Source organism: Ostrinia nubilalis, chromosome 15 (genome assembly GCF_963855985.1).
Source record: "Ostrinia nubilalis chromosome 15, ilOstNubi1.1, whole genome shotgun sequence".
In the NCBI taxonomy this organism is placed as follows: Eukaryota; Metazoa; Arthropoda; class Insecta; order Lepidoptera; family Crambidae; genus Ostrinia; species Ostrinia nubilalis.
Genome location: NC_087102.1, coordinates 4,026,787 through 4,045,913, shown reverse-complemented (window position 1 = coordinate 4,045,913; position 19,127 = coordinate 4,026,787). Strand labels below are relative to the sequence as shown.

Genomic DNA, 19,127 nt, shown 5'->3' with positions numbered 1-19,127 from the left:
ATTTTAAAATGGTTACTTATTTCATTAGTTTATACATTTTTTAATGAAAATACCGCAATGGAATAAAACAGCATGAATTATTTTAAAAACAAACAATATATTTAATAAAACAAAAATTTGGACAGTGGAAAACAAATGAGTTTATACATATCACCTTTTAAGTAAGTAACTCAATGATTTACTTAAAAGCATGTCCGTAAGTTTTGAAATGGATGGCTAAGCAATTATAGTAACACAATAACGTAGAAATACATTTATTTACTTATATTAGTGAACATTAATTCAATAGGTAACAAGCTTACCAGATGAAAAATTATAAAAGTTGCTTTAAAATTTAATTTATGTGATGGTAGGATTCTAAAGTAGATATCAAACTAAAGTTAATCGATTATAATCTCAAGAGTTTTCACTTTAAATAATGAACAAACTTATAGACCATTGTACAATAGTACGTTAGGCGTTATAAGTAGAGAATTAAAAATGCAGATGAGTTTTATCAAGGCCTATCTTTTTTAACTATGCTCTCCTATTTTAAATAGGTCATACTGATCATGCTGTTATATGAAACGAAGCATCACAACATTTACCACATTACGTATTACAACAAAAATGCATACTCTGTCGCTCTCAATCGCAGACATTTTTTTTTTTCAATAATTGCAGCTGGAATGTTTTTGAACCATTCAATAATACAGCGGTACATGTAAAATTATGGTAAGAGCGAGGTTGTTATTTTTAAAGATTTCTTTGCAACAATATTAAACAATGTAAATAGGGTGCAGTCCTGTTGTCCCCCCTGCTTGGCCCCCCTAGGGGAGCCAACAGGATTTCGAAATCCTGTTGTCCCCCTGGCTAGGGGAGACAACAGGACTAGATTTTTAATCAATGATTTGAGGACTGTTGTCCCCCCTGGCAAAAATTATTTAAAAGCCATAAAATTTTATAACATTTAAGAAGGACTGGAGTACCTGAATGAATGGCTTATTGCCAAACTGAATACCTAAACGTATGTCAAATAATATTAACATTTGGATAACGAAAAAAATATAAGTTCTTGGTACCGGTACTATTTCAGACTATTTCAAAATCTGCTTTACTTGCTTTTGACAAAATCGTTATGAATTATCCCTACTAAATCCCAATCCCAACTAATATTATAAATGCGAAAGTAACTCTGTCTGTCTGTCTGTCTGTTACGCTTTCCCGCTTAAACCTCGCAACCGATTTCGATGAAATTTGGCAGGGACATAGTTTGAGTCCCGGGAATGGACATAGGATAGTTTTTATCCCGGTTTTTGAAACAGGGACGCGCGCGATAAAGTTTTTCTGTGACAGACAAAATTCCACGCGGGCGAAGCCGCGGGCAGAAAGCTAGTAATATTATAAATGCGAAAGTAACTTTATCTTTTTTTATAAATAAATATAAACATATAGCGGACAAAGCCGTAGGCAAAAGCTGAGTACCTCTATTATGCTATTCTCATGTATAAAAAATATTATCTAGGTACTGTAAAGTTTATCAATGTAAGTAAAAATCCGTTTAGTAGTTTTTACGTGAAAGAGTATCAAACATCCATACTCACAAAGTTCCGCATTTACTTACAACATTAGTAGGTAGGATGCTAAAACTGAATAATTTTAAATCTATACTTAATATTATAAAGCTGAAGAGTTTGTTTGTTTACTTGAACGCGCTAATCTCAGGAACTATCGGTACGATTTGAAAAATTCTTTCAGTGTTAGATAGCCCATTTATTGAGGAAGGCTATAGGCTATATACTATCACGCTACGAGTAAGTAATAGGTGCAGAGCAAAAATGAAAAATGTTGCGAAAACGGGTTTTCATGCATACGAAGTCGCGGGCACAGCTAGTTAATCATAATATTCAACAAATTACTTGCTCAGTGACAGTGATTCAACTAGCAGCCGCCCGCGATTTCGTCATATTATTTTCAATCCTTTAATAAATAAATTTCGTTCTTAGTGGATGTCTACACCCTATAAGGAAACCTACCTGCCTTTCAAGTTTGTAAGTGTTAGTTAATACCGGCCGACACCAATACCTATCAAAATTGTAATTATTACCTTGACAAACGTTTAGGTATTCAGTTTGGCAATTTGGCATTCAGTCAAATACTTCAGTTTTTCATAAATTATGCTATAAACATTTATGGCTTTTAAATAATTTTTGCCAGGGGGGACAACAGTCCTCAAATCATTGATTAAAAATCTAGTCCTGTTGTCTCCCCTAGCCAGGGGGGACAACAGGATTTCGAAATCCTGTTGGCTCCCCTAGGGGGGCCAAGTTGGGGGGACAACAGGACTGCACCGTAAATAGGTACGTCCATGCTATACAAAAAAATAAGACAACATTTATAAGTTTTCTTAACTGATCCCTTGCCACAAAGTTTTGGACTTAGGTTTATCGTCTAGTTTTTGTATTTCAATATACAGCATGATGCGAATAAAACCTTTACTTATTGAATTATTTTAATTGAATATTGTATAAAATTTCATCTACTTACTTACATTTTAATTTATTGACTTCATTCTATATTTAAAATGTTTTGGCTAAACGATGTTACCAAGGTAGCTAATAAAAAAATATACGGAAAGTTACAAAAACAGACAATATACGCTATATATTGTACGATATGGCTTTTTTTAATTTAAAAAAATAAATGATACGCAATATCGTCGTTGCACTACACGCAGGCCTTACCCAACTTTGAATTGGTATTGACGGTTTTACAACATTACGCGGTAACACATTTTTATTCTGAATACTTATAAAAATAATTGTGACAATGTTTTAAACCATACCATAAGCTAATTAAAAACCCAAGTAGGGACAACTACATCTAAGAAATGACTTAGTATTCCCATGACGACATAAAACGAGGCATTTTCGGACATTCAACTAAGTATTTGTAATTTTGTACCAGAAGATATTACGTAAAAAGAATAAAATTACTAGTACATAGGTACCTAATTAAACATTTTCCAACTTTGAAGTAATTTGTATACGTACGAAAGCTTTCAGATTTTGAATAAGAAAGCGACATCGTTTTATGTTTACATAAAAAGCAATATTTCTAAATATAGGCCAACCCCAAAATAAGCCACTGCTCAGAAAAAAATACCATATCATACAGAAAAGTAGTCAAGTGACGAAAATTTATTCACTTATAATACAAAAGTCAATTTGATTTTGGAAAAAAAGCGATATTCATTTCGGCACGCAATACATTATTGTGAATATAGTGTATGAGAAAAACGGGATATTTTGTTTTCCATTTTATCACTTGCTACTCTCTACATAAAAATATTAGGTATCTTCAATCTTCGCAATTCTTCACTAGAAAATAATACAAAAATAAATACTATTATATTGGATTACCGCACATTACCTCAATAACTTAAACATTCGGATACTTTTGTTTTGAGCAGTGTTATTTTTCCTTATTAAACTCTGGTATCACATTGTATCCCTTAAAGCTAAGCAAATAAGACATAAAAGGTATATGCTATATAAAAATGTGATGTATCGGTTATTATCACTGATTTAGTTATTATATTTAACAGTATTTTCATTTTATATTGGGGTTATCGTTAAACATAGTTATTGGTAGTGGGTCAGCAAAAATTATGTTTAAGAAGTATACTAGATGATTATTTGGATTTGCTACCCTATCTATAAAAGCTTTATACATTAAACTATATCTAATAAGTACGTTATATATTTCATAACGGAAATAAATTAACTTTTTAAAAGTTTTTTAATAACTGATTTTTATTGAATATGGTAATATAACTTAAAATATCTACTTAAAGTAAAAATACTCAATAATACAAAATATAAAAATAACGTGACAATTTAGGCCGATTAAAATTATTCTTTGAAAAGAAAGTGTTGCACATATTTTTTTTATTTCATTACATATTGTGCTTTTTATATAAAACTTTAATATTTATATTTGATTTCATTTTATGGTAAAAATTTAGGTGATGTTGATGATTTATTATAAAAAAAAAGAAAATACGTTTCCATGAAATAAATAATAAATTGGCTACTTTTTACAAAATTCAATATTGTCATTATCCATAATCTAAATATTTTATGGCCTGTACAAATGGATCTCTTAATACTATTTATTGTTTGTTCTAAACTTATTCCTACAATATACAACTGTACTTATGTAAACTTCATACATTATAAAAGGAACAAAAATAAAAAAATAAGCAAACACTATGATCAGTTGTACTAACGACTAGCGATGCGAGTAAAAAACTTTATTTATGGATATTTTACATGTCATGCTCACTGTCCACTGCTTACATCCAGTTTCATCGATTGAACAAACGTGGGATATCGCATTTGTGCTCATCAATTTGCCCCATCAGCGAATAAAATCCTGTTACTCGTTAATAGGGGACAAATAAGGTTGCTTTTTGTGGTCAAGTCGGTTAAACTACACTTAAAACTCATTCGTCGAAGTTTGACCCCGAACGATATTATATAAAAATCTAGATTCACTTTACAAAGGCGAAAAGTAATCAACAGGCATTGTGATTCAGTCAGATTTTGGTAAAAACATTACTTATTGATACGTAATTTATGGTGCCTATTTTCAGAACGATTCCTTTAACTAATGAGCAGATATAACTCGGTCATTTGGCAAAATTAATAACTTTTAGGAATCGGGCATTGCATCGAATGTACGATTGAATCCATAAAAGTTGCGTAAATATTTTAAATATAAAAACGCATGGCTACAAAATGTAATTTCATGAACTAGTTTTATGTACATATTTACATGCTGCTTACTGTAATATTTGGTTAACAATAATACAAGACTGAATCACTCTCAGCCCTTTCTGTAACGAATTGTGCTTTGCTGTCTTTAACTCCTCTAAAACGACAGAGTCAGTTGATTTGTAAAAGTCTATTACGTTTTTAGGTTACAGAATCAACCCCAGTGGACTCACTTAACTTGATGTCTTTCGGAGATCACAAGGGTAACCACTTTAACAATATCACATAGTTTCACACCCGCTTCGTTACCGGTAGTCGCCAAACAACAGTTTGGCGAGATATGTCCATCAGCTACGCTCGTCTATATTTACTAAAATGTGGGTGTATAAGTGCTTCAGTGTGATTTCTACTAGTTGATACTCTAGGGTTGTTAATCCATCTTTCTGGAACACTTTGGTGGTCTGCGACAACAGTTGGTACCTGGAATTAATTACAGGAAAAATTAGGATAGGTTTACAAAATTTAAGTAGCACAGTAAGCTCACGATCAGTGTAAGTACGTGAGACGTGCCCGTGAAGTCATCGTCATAAGTTATTGATATGTGTATTGCTTTAACACTTGGTATTGATTGCCACTCATTCATCAAAAAAGGTACTACGATTGTGATTAAGTTTGTCATTTAAATAAAAACAAATGAAAACTCTAAACAAGTCGAGATTTTATTAACGAAGTACTAACTTAAAAAAAGTATACGAGTACTTGCCTCTTTGGATTGGGTGAAGATTTCTTATGATCTAGCATGGCGTACCGCGCAATGGACGTCTTATACCTTGCTATGTGATAGTTCATTTTTCTCAACCTGCAAAAAGCAAACACAGTGCATAAGAATATTATTTTTGTCTACAAAAGATATCGAATTAGTTTGAAGTGTTTTTTCACAAATGAAGTTTAAATTATAATTACCTATAAGACATGTCGTCATCCTCGCCTCCCCAACCCCAGTATTTGTTGGAGAACCCGTTGACGCTGATGAACTGCTCCAGAGACAGAGCTGATACTCCACCGAAGAGGTCTTCATATGGCAGCCTGGAAATAAAAACGATATGATTAATAATAATACTAGCTTTTGCCCGCGGCTTCACCCGCGTGAAATATTGAAATTTATTTTGTCACAGATCGTCATAAATTATAGCCTATAATATGTTATTCTGGGTTATAAACAATAATACTGTAAAGTTTCATCAAAATCCGTTCAGTAGTTTTTGCGTGAAAGAGTAACAAACATCCATACAAACTCTCGCATTTATAATATTAGTAGGCATAGCTGGGCATTAACTCGTTAATCCGTTAATCGTTAATTAACGAAGTTAACATTTCTATTAACGGATTAACTTTTAAGTTAACTTTAAAAATGTTAACGGACTCGTTAACTTCCGTTAAATTATCCTAAGTCCGTTAATCGTTAATCCAGTACCTACTATTTACCAAAAAGATACAGCAGGCACGCCGAAAATCGCTAGAAAAACGCGTTCTGACAAGTACGTTCGGGCTTCCAGAACTTCCAGAACCCAAAACAACAGTTTTTGTAACCAGATCACTAATGACACTTGTTAGTATGTGTGGGACAACTCTTGCAACTGAATTTAAGACCAGTTTTCCACAACCGATTGAGCTGAAATTTGGTATACCTACTTATGTAAGTACGATGACAATGCAATGTTATGGTACGATTGAGCTGGTCTGATGATGGAGTCATGAGGGCCCCCTCATAGGAACTCCTAAATGAAACGGCGGCATCGCATCGAATTTGGGTTCGTTGGATTTGTCTTTTCGAGCACTTTAGTACTAGATGATGTCCAGCGTATTGATGATGGAGTCAGGAGGTGGCCATAGGAATTCCTAAACGAAACGGTGGAAACTTATCGAGTTCGGGTTTGCTGGATTTGTCTTTCGAGCACTTTGGTGCTAAATTGTATTGTAATTGAACCAAGGCTCTGAGATTGAGATACTACTAAAAAGTGTAAAATAAAATTATAATTTAATTAAAATACTTTTTGAAAAACCAGCTTTTATTCTGAAATGCAGTTGTACTAAAACGAAAAAAATAATTGTACTTATGCAAGGTTCAAATAATTTCGAAAGCTTGTAGTGCAAAATAAAAGAGGAATAAATTCCATGCGCGATACAAGCTTTCGAAATTATTTGAACCTTGCATACAATTTTTTTTTCGTTTTATTATCATGTGTTAACGGATTAACAATTAACGTTAACTTGCGTTAAATCTTGCGAAATGTAACGTTTTAACGTTTAACGAAGTTAATTTTTTTATTAACGGTTTAACGATTAACGAAGTTAACTATTTGATTAACGGTGCCCAGCTATGTTAGTAGGATTATTAATTTCTCCATTGGACAGTGCGCCATAATCATCATCATTAAGTAGAAAGCCAACTCTCTCTAATTTCCCAAAGGCAAATGGAAGACTTGGCCTACCCTCTGCACGCCGACTTGAGTGGGTGAGTAAGCCTGATTTTCCCTTGGACATCTTTTGACATCCACTGGTAAAGCAGGAATGATCCTATGCTCTGCCGGAATAACTTATTTAATTTATTTATTACATGTATTTAACCGTTACATCTTTGATAAATAGTGTTTTAAATCCTTCTGAGGTTTCTCCAGACACTATTGTTCTCTATACAAATAAAATAAACGTAACTGGTACCGTTTGAAAGAGCTCGTGAAGCACTTTCAGGATCAGTAACCAGTTTTTCGATATCTTGTATAGTTTAGAAATAATCGAGTGAGATCACTTATCGTTTCCACCCTGAATAGATGGTAGTTGGAAAAGCCTGTTCTGATACTTTAAGTTCAAATACAGCATTTGTCTGTGACAACTCACTTGAAGTCCAGCTTGTCTACAGACACAGACATGTGCCTCGGCTGCCGCGGGCAGGAGTACATGTTCCTTTGATCCAGAGGCAGAAGGTCGATGTCGTGGAAGATGAAGCACTCCCAGCCTCCAGGCCGCTGTTTCTGGCTTTCCAGGAAGCCCACGTTCATCACCTTGGCTCGGTTGAACTCGCTGTTGCCTGGTAAAGGGAAAATTCGCTTAAATCAGAGACTTGTTACGTCTTTTACACTATAATAATATTTAATAACATCCGAAGTTCAATCAACTGTGAGCGCATTATTAGGTAGGTCTGTACCTACCTACTTGAACCAAAATCGCCAAAGTGCCGAAGACCAAACAAGTGCGTGTCGGACTCACGCACAAAGGGTTCCGTACCATTGATATACGAAATTATTTTTTTTTTAATTTAAGTTATTTGTATGAAAGATTACGCGGTAATAAGCGGTTTACGATTTACGAGGTATTAAAAAAAAACTACTTACTAGATCTCGTTCAAAACAATTTTCGTTGGTAGTTTTTATAGTAATGTAGGGTGATTGCTACAGTTATTGGCCCTTTAAGAGCGTTGTGTAAGTTAACTTGTGTAAAATGTAACAAAAACTCGACTTTTGTTTACTTTTTATATTTTATTATGAGAAAACAATATTGCTGCTATTTAAGCTAGTACCTATTTGGTGTTATACGATAAGAAATACAATAATAATTTTAAAAATATCAGAGATCACATTAAATTTAGCTATTGGCCCCAAAAACACAGTAGTTGGCTCCTAGAAGTACAGTTATTAGCCACCGAAAAAAACCCATAAAAATCACTGAAACTTCACGCTTTGTAATCCTAACTCATTTTGTCTTTCCTTAAGATTAGCTAAGAATTCGTCATCAGTATCACTCTTATCGATTTCTTCATCTATCTCATCATCGTCAGTACATTCAGTAACATTGTAACAATTGTGACAAAGATAACTGTCTCCTTCTTCTTCAGGAATATGCTGTTGCACTTGAAGATTTATGAAAGACACGGTGACATTCAGAGCATACTAAAAGTCATTTTTTTATAAGCTTTTTGCAAATATTACAGATTTGCTTGGATACACTTATTTAAGCAGTTTTCTTTTCTTCAGCTTTCCGTTTTCTGTCCTCTCTTTTTTGTTCTCTTTCAATTTTCCGTTCCCTTTTTCTTTCTCGAGGATTTCTTTTTCTTTAGCTTTTTCTTCCAGAATCCTCTGATATTCTGGCCTGATATTTGATACGGTAATCGCGACATATTTCTCTTCCCTTTTCGAGCTGGCTCTGGGGGAATCCGTAGAAAGTCCTTCAGACTTGTTTTTTTTTTTGCCTGTTGGCGTGATGCAAGTTCATCTTGAATATCTAGGTCTTCTAAAGTTTCTTTACAGTTTTCGTTTTCTATTTCTATTAAATCAAAGTTGTTTCGTTCTACTTCTTTCAACTTAATGTACGTTTTGGTGATCAATGTCTTTTTTTTCGTCAATTTAGCCGATAGTGGGTGTACTTCTGCTGTGATACTAATAAAAGTATTGGTAGTCCTAGTTTTTTCCAGGTCGTCAAATTTATTTTTTGTTGTGTTCTATTTTCAGATAACGCTGCTTCATTAACTGTTATTTCCTTTTCTTGGGCCAACGGTTCATCTCGATCTATGTCTACAAGTATCGCATCTTCTTGGGTCCCAGTTTTAGGGTCTTTTGTCTCTCCTAAGTGTCTCTCTTTCTTTATCTCTAGTTTGAAGATCTCCTATTTCACTTATAGCTTCAGGTTCATCTGTAACTTCCGCTTCCAATTCATTTTACTTATAATAGTCCCACAAACGATAGAGAATAAAAAAATGTTCATTGTTTTGCATTTCAGGTATTATTTGTTTTATTTTTTAAACTGATTAAGTGTTTCTGTTCCAACTACTTATACCAACCTTAGTATACTGTGGTACCTACGGCATCTTGTAACAACCTAGGTAAAGTAAATCAATAAAAATAGTTATTGGCCGTGCATAAGTGTCAGTAATTGGCCCCCCGGCTAATTACTGATCCCAATAGGTTAGGACGTTAGTATTTTAATATCAAATATTTAAGGGTTAAATTAACTTAATCTTGAATAAAAATACAATAAAAGTAAAATTTAATTATTGGCCACCCATGGCCAATAACTGAAATAAATTGAAATGTGGTGTAGTTATTGGCCGGTATAATTTTGAAGTTATTTTATTCCAAAACAAAGTAACTTAATCTATCTACATAAGCTACCATTTCTCTCTTTACAAAAAAACAGTGAAAAATTACTATAACAAGGAAAAACAATTAAATTACGAACAATATTCATAAATATGTTCCTTAAAATTTTGACAAGCATGCGGCTACTCGGACGACTCGTTGTCGAAAGAAAGCTTCTGCTGTTTAGAGTGCCATCTGTTCTTACTCTGACATACTACATTAGACAGCGTATTGCTCAGAGAAAGTATGTGTGTCTCTTTTCCACTCTTAATAACGTACATATGCTTGTTTATTTTTATTTTAGTCAAGGTGGCCAATAACTATGTACAGGCTAATTACTATAGCAATCACCCTACATCATATGTTTTTTTTAGATTTTTCATTTTCTTATTTTAGAAGTTAGAGGGGGGGGGGGGGGGGGACCAACTTTTTTTCACTTTGGAAGCGTCTGTCACGCAAACTATTCGGTTTAGAAAAAAAGTATTTTAGAAACCTCGATATCATTTTTGAAGACCTATCCATAGATACCCCACACGTATGTGTTTGACGAAAAAAAAATTTTTGAGTTTCAGTTTTAAGTATGGGGAGCCCCCAATATTTATTATTATTTTTTTATTTTTGCATCAAAATCTTAATGCGGTTCACAGAATACATCTACTTACCAAGTTTCAACAGTATAGCTCTTGTAGTTTCGGAAAAAAAATGGCTGTGACATACGGACGAACGGACGGACAGACAGACAGACATGACGAATCTATAAGGATTCCGTTTTTTGCCATTTGGCTACGGAACCCTAAAAAACCGTCTTGCTTGACGTAGAAATATTTTTTTATATTATGAAGATAGAAATCAAATCAATGAGTTAACTAAACAAACACGCCCGTAAGCTCGCCTACGCGCACGCATGCATTATAATATTTTTTAATCCAATAAAAAAATATATAATCTGCTTTGTTCAAAGATTCAAATAGAAAAAGGTCAATTTTCAATATCCAATGAAAGGCAGGGGAGAGTTCACCCGTATTCACAAACGATACTTGCCTAACGCCCGATTCCCTTAATTGATCTATTTGAAAATCGTCAAATCTTACCTACGATTGGTGTTACCTGCTTTCCAATAATGTACCCACGACTAGAGATTGCAATCTGCGCTGGCAATCTATCTATGGGAGGGTCAGATCAGAAAACGGATAGACCCTCTGTATGAAAATGATAGTTTTGTGGTTTCCTATAACCTATCCGCCTATTTTGACGTTTGCTTTGATAGGTGTTGTCATCCAAATGTGCAATCCTAGAAATTTCTAGGATTTGTCTAAGGATTTGTTAGAAAATTTTTACAATTCTATCAGTTGTGTAAGAACTAGTAGCTACTGTACTGTAGGACTTTTTGTGAAAGATGACGTCGGCAAATTGTTCTCACGCTTCAGGAGCAGTGATAGCAGTGATTTGGAGGACCTCATGATCATGTCGAGTTCGCGCTTAGAGTTTCTGTAGGTACCTACGTGATTGATTAATTAATAATTAGAAGATCCCCAGGCATACACAGCCCACAGAATTGCTAAAATCAAGTGGCAGTAGGCGAGGCACATAGCTCGCAGAGTTGATGGTCGCTGGGGCAGAAAAGTTTTCAAGCGGTGACCACGGGCCGGAAGATGTAGTGTGAGCAAGCCCCCCATTATGAGAACCCATCTGGTGGAGGTCGCGGGAAGTAATTATTTATTACTAGCGGCCGCCCGCGACTTCGTAAGCGTGGATCCTGTTTTACCCCCTTAGGGGTGGAGTTTCGTAAAATCCTTTCTTAGCGGATGCCTACGTCATAACATCTACCTGCATGCCAAATTTCAGCCAGATCCGTCCAGTGGTTTGGGCTATGCGTTGATAGCGGCCGCCCGCTACTTCGTACTCGTGGATCCCGTTTTACCCCCTTAGGGGTGGAGTTTCGTAAAATCCTTTCTTAGTGGATGCCTACATCATAACATCTACCTGCATGCCAAATTTCAGCCCGATCCGTCCAGTGGTTTGGGCTGTGCGTTGATAGTCTCTGTAATTGGTTCGCGTGTGACCCTGTGCATCAACGCGCACTGTGAAGCCTTGATCACACGTACCGAGTAAACGGGCGAGACAGTGCTCTCGGCCGAGTAGGTACTCGGTGTGTAAGAACATTGCGCCGAGTGCTCGGCCGAGCGCTCGAGTATGTGACTCGCTCACCCAACTGTCTCGACCGAGTAAACATTTTACTGTCTCGCCAGTTTGACCGACGTGTGATCAAGGCTTGAGACCTCATAGTAATGTTTGTGAATACGGGCGAGAATTGAAGTAATAGGAATTTTTCTTACCAGCTTGTTCTACAATAAATATGCCGTAGTCGATCTGCTGCTTCATCAGGAATGGGTGCATATGATTTAAAAATATGGCTAAATGCTGTTGGCGATCCCTGAAATTAAATAAAGTCCGATAGTATCTTTCATAGTAATGAGCTCATAAAATGTATCTTACAAATATCTGAGACGTGCTAAATTTAAAGAAAGCTGTATAAACAGCTTCGTTCGTTCGTTCGTTTCAGTCAAATGACGTCCACTGCTGGACAAAGGTCTCCCCCAAGGCTTTCCATAATGAACGGTCCTGCACTGCCCACATCCAGGTTCTTCCCGCGACCTTTACTAGATCGTCGGTCCATCTAGTAGGAGGCCGGCCCACGCTACGTCTTCCAGTCCTTGAATAAACAGCTCAGTTTTTTCTTACCTGAATGGGATGATAATTGCCACTTTGTCGCGGGCAGTGCAGTTGGGCGGGGCGTACCGTCCGCCCCACTGGACTTCGGGATACTTCTTCTCCACCCAGTCCAGTTCTAATTCAGTTTTATTCACTGGTATTGGTCCTGAAAATTTTAAAAAGATTATGATTTGTAGTAGTTTAGTAAGTAACTTCGGAAATGTAGGCCCAACAAAAAACTACAAGCGTGGATTTTTCACGTCAGATAGGCAGATGGGTGAGTACTATGTTTTGGATTATGAAATGAAAATTCACTCTGAAATGGATATAAAGGTAACTGAGTCGACTTAACTACCTACTTACTAATCAACATTGAAATACTTCAGAGGGCCTAGTATGAGTTTACATCAAACGCTGGTTTTAGAGTCAAGCTGATGCACGCTGACCGTCAGCGCTAACAGCCGAAATGTATGAAGCGTCGGCGCCGAGCGATCAGCGTCACTCAGGAATGTTCCCTTCAATTGATCTGTCAGCGCCGACGATCAGCGAGCGGTCAGCGCGATTCTAAAACCCGCCTAAATGTATGACGGATTGTACAGCGCCCCTAGCGGAAACGTTCAAGAACTAAAATTTTCATACATTTATAACGCGCTCACTAGTTAGAGGACGTTTGATTTAAACTCACACTTAGCCCACAGTAGGTGCGTGGTAGGTAGGTATATGGGAGTAGCGGCAATGCACTGTGATTCACGCTCCGTACTAAGGCGGCCATAAATACTCAACTTCAAAATAAAGTGGTTTTCTTTATTTTATACGTTGAAACATGTACTTCATTCTTTATTTTATATGTAGAATATACACAAATAATTAAAATTTCAACATAATTATGATATTTCGCAACACAAATGTCTACTTTCAGGTGAAAAAATGTCTCATAGTAATTTTGTTTTAGACAAAAAAATGTAAAACATTTAATATTGCTACTTTTAATGTTAGAATGTTGTGATAATGGTTATTTATATGAATAGTGAACTATAAAGGTATAAAATAAAATTGCAAGAATACATAATAATTAATTTTAAATACATAACAATTCCAATTTTCAACACAAAAAATAATATTTTAAATACATAACAAATCCAGTGCACATTTTGATAGGGCATCTTTTTTAACCTTGACTTACGTAGACTTGATAAGAGGGGGTCTGAATGAAGAAGAAGCCTGTTGACCTAATCTTTATTGGTCAAGATGCGGCTCAATTTTCGTGTGTAATTAATTGCGTCTAAATGATTTAATGTGTTTGTTCTTCAGACAACTCCCCGATTGCCAATAAAGCGTGATCTATAACATTAGTACCATGGACTAGTACTTTGTGAACGGAAGCAGGTATATTATACCAAGGATACTTGGCAACTAATTGTCGAGCTGTCTCTAAAGCGAACTCTTCGAATTTCGTCTTATTAATGTTATATCTTGAATTTAGACACTGAAGTATGGTCCAGCACCGATCTAGTAGACTTTTCTTGATACCAGTAATTTCAGTTGAAATTTCAAATTCAAATTCAAATTCAAATTCAAATATATTTATTCATAAAACATAGGTACAAAGGGTGATAATTATAATTGCAGTGAGCTCTATGCTTAACCTATTCAGGTACATGAATTATTTTGTGACTTCAGTCAGAATACATAATCAAATTTAAAATTATTATTAATTGTCAATTGAAATTAAATTATAGTTCGTTCGTTCAGAGTTCAAGAAAAACCGCCTAGCGTCATCGTGATGAGGTAAACGAAAATCAGTTAGCTCAACATCAATGTTTTCGACATTATTCCACCAATTAAAGTGCTTTTCTATTAATTTAGATTTAGTTCGAATTGTTTTTGCCCATAAAAACTAAATTCGTGTACATACATAGTTAATTTTACCACTTAAAGTCTCTAAATCAATATTTTCAACGTTATCCGCTAGGCACGAAGTTTCGATCAAATTGTTAAGAATATGATCATTTTTTCCTTTGAACTACCCTATATAGAGTGCCAAAGGTCAATATCATCATCCCCGAAACGAAACATTTGAAAATTTTACCTAAAACAACATAAAAGTAATATTTAAAAAATGATTTATTTTTAATACTACCGAAAATTATACTTTGATACCCTATAACTTAAAAAGAGGCAAAAAGCGGCAGATGAAACGTATATGCCCTTATTAGGGACAGTCTCTTCTATTAAAAAAAAAAAAATTCATGGCATTACAAGGCATTTCAAAAGTTATAAGTCTAATTGAAATAGAAGTTAAGGATTTTTTTTTTCGAAAAAAGTGGGTCTCTAAAAAAATTAAATAAAAATAAACCGAGCATTATAAAAAATAAAAATGTTTGATAATAAAAGTACATAGCCTTGTTCTTGAACCTCCATATTATTATGATCAACACACTTAAACATTTGATTTGGCACAGTAACACTCAATAACATAGTGATTAACTTTCGACGACTCACATCTCGCGGTAAATAGACTCGAGATGCCCTCACTTCCGATGCACAAAAGTGAATGAAACCTTGACCTTATTACATTACTATTTATAGTTTTTGATAGCTTGGTTACTAGTTAATAACCTAGGGACATCATCGGACCGGGATTAGACAGTGACATTTTTGGATTTTTGGCCTATGGGTGAATCACCGTGCAATGTGGAAGTTCTTGACTAGCTGAAATACGAGTATGCCCACTAAAACCTTCCCACAGATCGCATGCGATCTATTAAAGGTTATCTTTTAAAATATTTACCAAAGTCTGACGGTACAGTATCATCACAGAGCGGCAGGAAGGTCTCATTCTTCTTCAGGTCGAGGTTTTCGGTAGTCGCGTCATTTCTGATGCCTTCCATAATTTTGTTGATGAGCACGGAAGTGACATTTTCTGGGTCTGCTGGCCGCGTCATATTTACTGCGGTTGTGTTTCTGGAGGTAGTAGAGTTCTTAAACTCGTTCTGGGGCTGGACGGGTGTCGTCGGTGGTTTTTTAGGCCAGGCTGGTGGTAGTTTGTCGTCAACCCTGAAATAAAACAGATACCTATCCATCAATATTTTATACAAGTTTTCTCGTGGTTGTGCCTGAAGTAGGTCATTAGCGGGGAGGTGGTCACGTAACTAGATTATCTTTACGAGTCTCCAAAATTTTTTTGACTAAACGTAGGCTTTGTAGCGTTGTACAACGGCTAGTAAAGGTCTAGAAGCTCAAGCCTCAGCTAGAAAATCGGCATCATCAAGTTTTGCTAACTTTGTGACTAGACAGGTCAGTACCTTATATGCTTGCAGAATTCGGCTGCAAAAAAATATCGTTCTACGTACAGGGGCTGGTAGAGATTGGTCCTCAGCGGTGAGATGGGCACTTAACTACATATTGTAGTCCTACATATTTACCATTACAACGGCGCTCCTAAAATACTTACTTGAGCGTAGACTGAGTGGCGTTGTACATTAGCTTGGTTAGTTTGGGACTAGATGGCGCAGTGTGAATATGCCCAAGGGTAATGCATGTTACCTGAATTATGACGATCATTCCATGATAGCTTCATCCAGTGTCATCAGTTGTCCTCAGTGGCCAATGTATAGATCATCTCTGTCTAGTACCCAAAGTGCTTTGCTCAAAAGACTACTTACTTGAGCGTAGGCTGCGTGGCGTTGTACAGCGGCTGGTAGAGGTACGTCCTGAGCGGGGAGGCGTCCAGGATGGAGCCGAAGAGGTACTCCACCGCAGCCAGCGCCAGCACCAGCAGCAGCAGCAGGCGGAGAGCGCGCGCCGCCCGCCCGCCCCCGCCCCCGTTTCCGCTCCCGCCCAAGCACAAGCTTGGTTAGTTTGGGACTATAGTCTGGTCGCCGAGCACGTAGAATTTTGTCCAAAAACCCCAAGCTACCCATCTTTATCGCTCGCGCGTAATTATATTGCTGTCGCGACTGTGCGACGGGCGCCCGCAGTGAGTGTGCGAGCGCAACAGCAACATAATAACGCGCGAGCGATAAGGATGGGTAGCTTGGGGTCATTGGACAAAATTCTGCGTGCTCGAAGACCGGGCTTTAGATGGCGCAGTGTGAATATGCCCACGGGTAATGCATGTTACCTGAATTATGACGATCTTTCTATGAGAGCTTCATCCAGTGTCATCAGTTTTCCTCAGTGGTCAATATGTATAGATCATCTTTGTCTGGTACCCAGAAAACTTTGCTCAAAAGTCTACTTACTTGAGCGTAGGCTGCGTGGCGTTGTACAGCGGCTGGTAGAGGTACGTCCTGAGCGGGGAGGCGTCCAGGATGGAGCCGAAGAGGTACTCCACCGCAGCCAGCGCCAGCACCAGCAGCAGCAGCAGGCGGAGAGCGCGCGCCGCCCGCCCGCCCCCGCCCACGTTTCCGCTCCCGCCCGCGCCCATCAACGCATGCGCTGCGGGACTCGCGCGCACACCTGCAAGAGAATTGAGACCCATGTTATTTTAATTTCTTGTTTATCTAGCCAGCTACGAGTGTAGAGGGATTTTGTTTTTGATTTTGAAAAATCATTAAGACTAGGCGCAGACCACCGATTTTAATTTGGCCGATAGTTGGACCCGATTTTAATTTCCAAATCAAATCGGTGTAATGTGCGCACTTCCATACATGCCCATACTGATCAACTGCCCGACTAAACTATCGACCGACGAAAAATCGATGGTCTGCGCCTAGGCTAAACCTAACGTCTAAAATAGCGAAAAACTTTTTGTAACCTATGGAATGCAATAAAATTATTGAAAATTGACTAGGTACAAGGAATTGATATGCATGTTACACTTTTACTTCTCAATTAATTTTCTAGACAGTTATACAAAGCTTTTTATTTGTTTAATTCTGAAAAATCACTTGTGGGTATTAGCACAGAATGATAATATGGAATTAGTGTCAACCTTGGCTTGCGATGTCATATATTATAACATGTTAATAGCATCATCCCATAGCTGTTTATTTACACTTTATTCATGTAGGTAATTATACTCCATAGAAGTTATACCAATTCCACGTGGAGTTCCACATCTCGAAGAAAACAAAGCAGCAAGCATCTCACTAACTAATAATAAAACATAAAAATATTTGCTTATACTTTTTCCTTCACTTGAGTTTTCCTGACGTACCAACTTCAAAGTCTACACGTACCCATGTACGTTTCCAGTTTTCCACCCAGTGAACTATGAAAGATGTTTCTCAATTGCGAGGCAATGCGGGTTGGTTGGCCAGCAGTCTCTGGATCGTGTACCATAGTGTGTACTTATTGCGTTTCTTTCTCTTATTTACATTTTAATGTGAATTAGACATGTTTGTTGCAAAATTTATACTTCTATACTAATATTATAAATGCGAAAGTAACTCTATCTGTCTGTCTGTCTCACTTTCACGCTTAAACCAATGAACCGATTTTGATGAAATTTGGTATAGAGATAGTTTGAGTCCCGAGAAAGGACATAGGATAGTTTTTATCCCCGTTTTTGAAATAGGGACGCGCGCGATAAAGTTTTTCTGTGACAGACAAAATTCCATGCGGGCGAAGCCGTGGGCGGAAAGCTAGTAGCTCAAATTATAACCACATCCCAAGTAACATTTTACTCCATTTAAGAGTTCACATTTAGTTCCAATGTGTACTTAAAGCATTAGTACAGTTCACTCGTGATGTATAAGCTGTATTATTGCAATTAATTACACCTATACCTGTCTAAGGGACTTATAGGAGTGTAGACTAGTGTAGAGTTATACTTTTATACGATTGTTGGTGTTATAATACTCTAACAACTATCCTTTAGTCAGCCATCTGACTAAGAGCATTATAGGAGGGTAGAGATACGGCAACCGCTGTTTAACGGCCTACTTGTACGATGTTATAGAGCTAGCATTTTAATAGAACACACGTGGTCATTTATAAAGCCAAAGGCTGTTATGTTTACTTGTTTTAGACTGTTATACAGCTAGTAGCTGAAGTAGGACTTGTTTGTGATAATTAAAATAACCTTTTTTTACTATCTGTACAAAAGTGTTTCAATGGTTCGCATGTACACTGTAGGCTGTTAAAAGGACTATATGTGTTGTCCATTAACATCAATAGCAGTTTATTTGTCCACAAGTACTACTCTTATTTGCTTTAAGCTGAACACGAATGTGAATGTGATATTCTATTACACATTTCCCCAAGCCTGTTTTTAGTTGTTCATGGTGGTTCTGTACATGATGCAGAGGAAAATATTATGCCTGAACCTGAAATTTCCCTTCAAAATATACCAGATATCAGAGTGTGATGATTGCAGTTCTTGTGATAGTGAATACCATTTTGATTTGGACAATTATTTAACCTTTCACAAAAAAAAATAAGAACATAGGCTATTGAAAATCGTATTCCTCATTCCGCTTTGAATAAATTGTCAAGCATAATAAACGAATTTAAACCGGGAACACTACCGTCTGATGCTTTAGGTATTCATACTTGACTATTAGTACCTGGGCTAGGCGAT

At 36.6% G+C, this 19,127-nt stretch overlaps 1 protein-coding gene across 1 annotated transcript; it reads right to left on the bottom strand.

Moving 5' to 3' along the window:
- Positions 1 to 77: 77 nt before the first annotated feature.
- On the bottom strand, positions 78 to 16,059 carry LOC135078805 (beta-1,4-N-acetylgalactosaminyltransferase bre-4-like). Its single transcript, XM_063973366.1, has 8 exons — positions 16,056 to 16,059; positions 15,393 to 15,658; positions 12,632 to 12,767; positions 12,226 to 12,323; positions 7,656 to 7,845; positions 5,721 to 5,843; positions 5,521 to 5,616; positions 78 to 5,237 (listed from the first exon to the last, which is right to left on the bottom strand). The coding sequence occupies exons 2-8, from the start codon at positions 15,544 to 15,546 to the stop codon at positions 5,105 to 5,107; spliced, it is 930 nt and encodes a 309-aa protein (XP_063829436.1). The 5' UTR covers positions 15,547 to 15,658; positions 16,056 to 16,059; the 3' UTR covers positions 78 to 5,104.
- Positions 16,060 to 19,127: the final 3,068 nt, after the last annotated feature.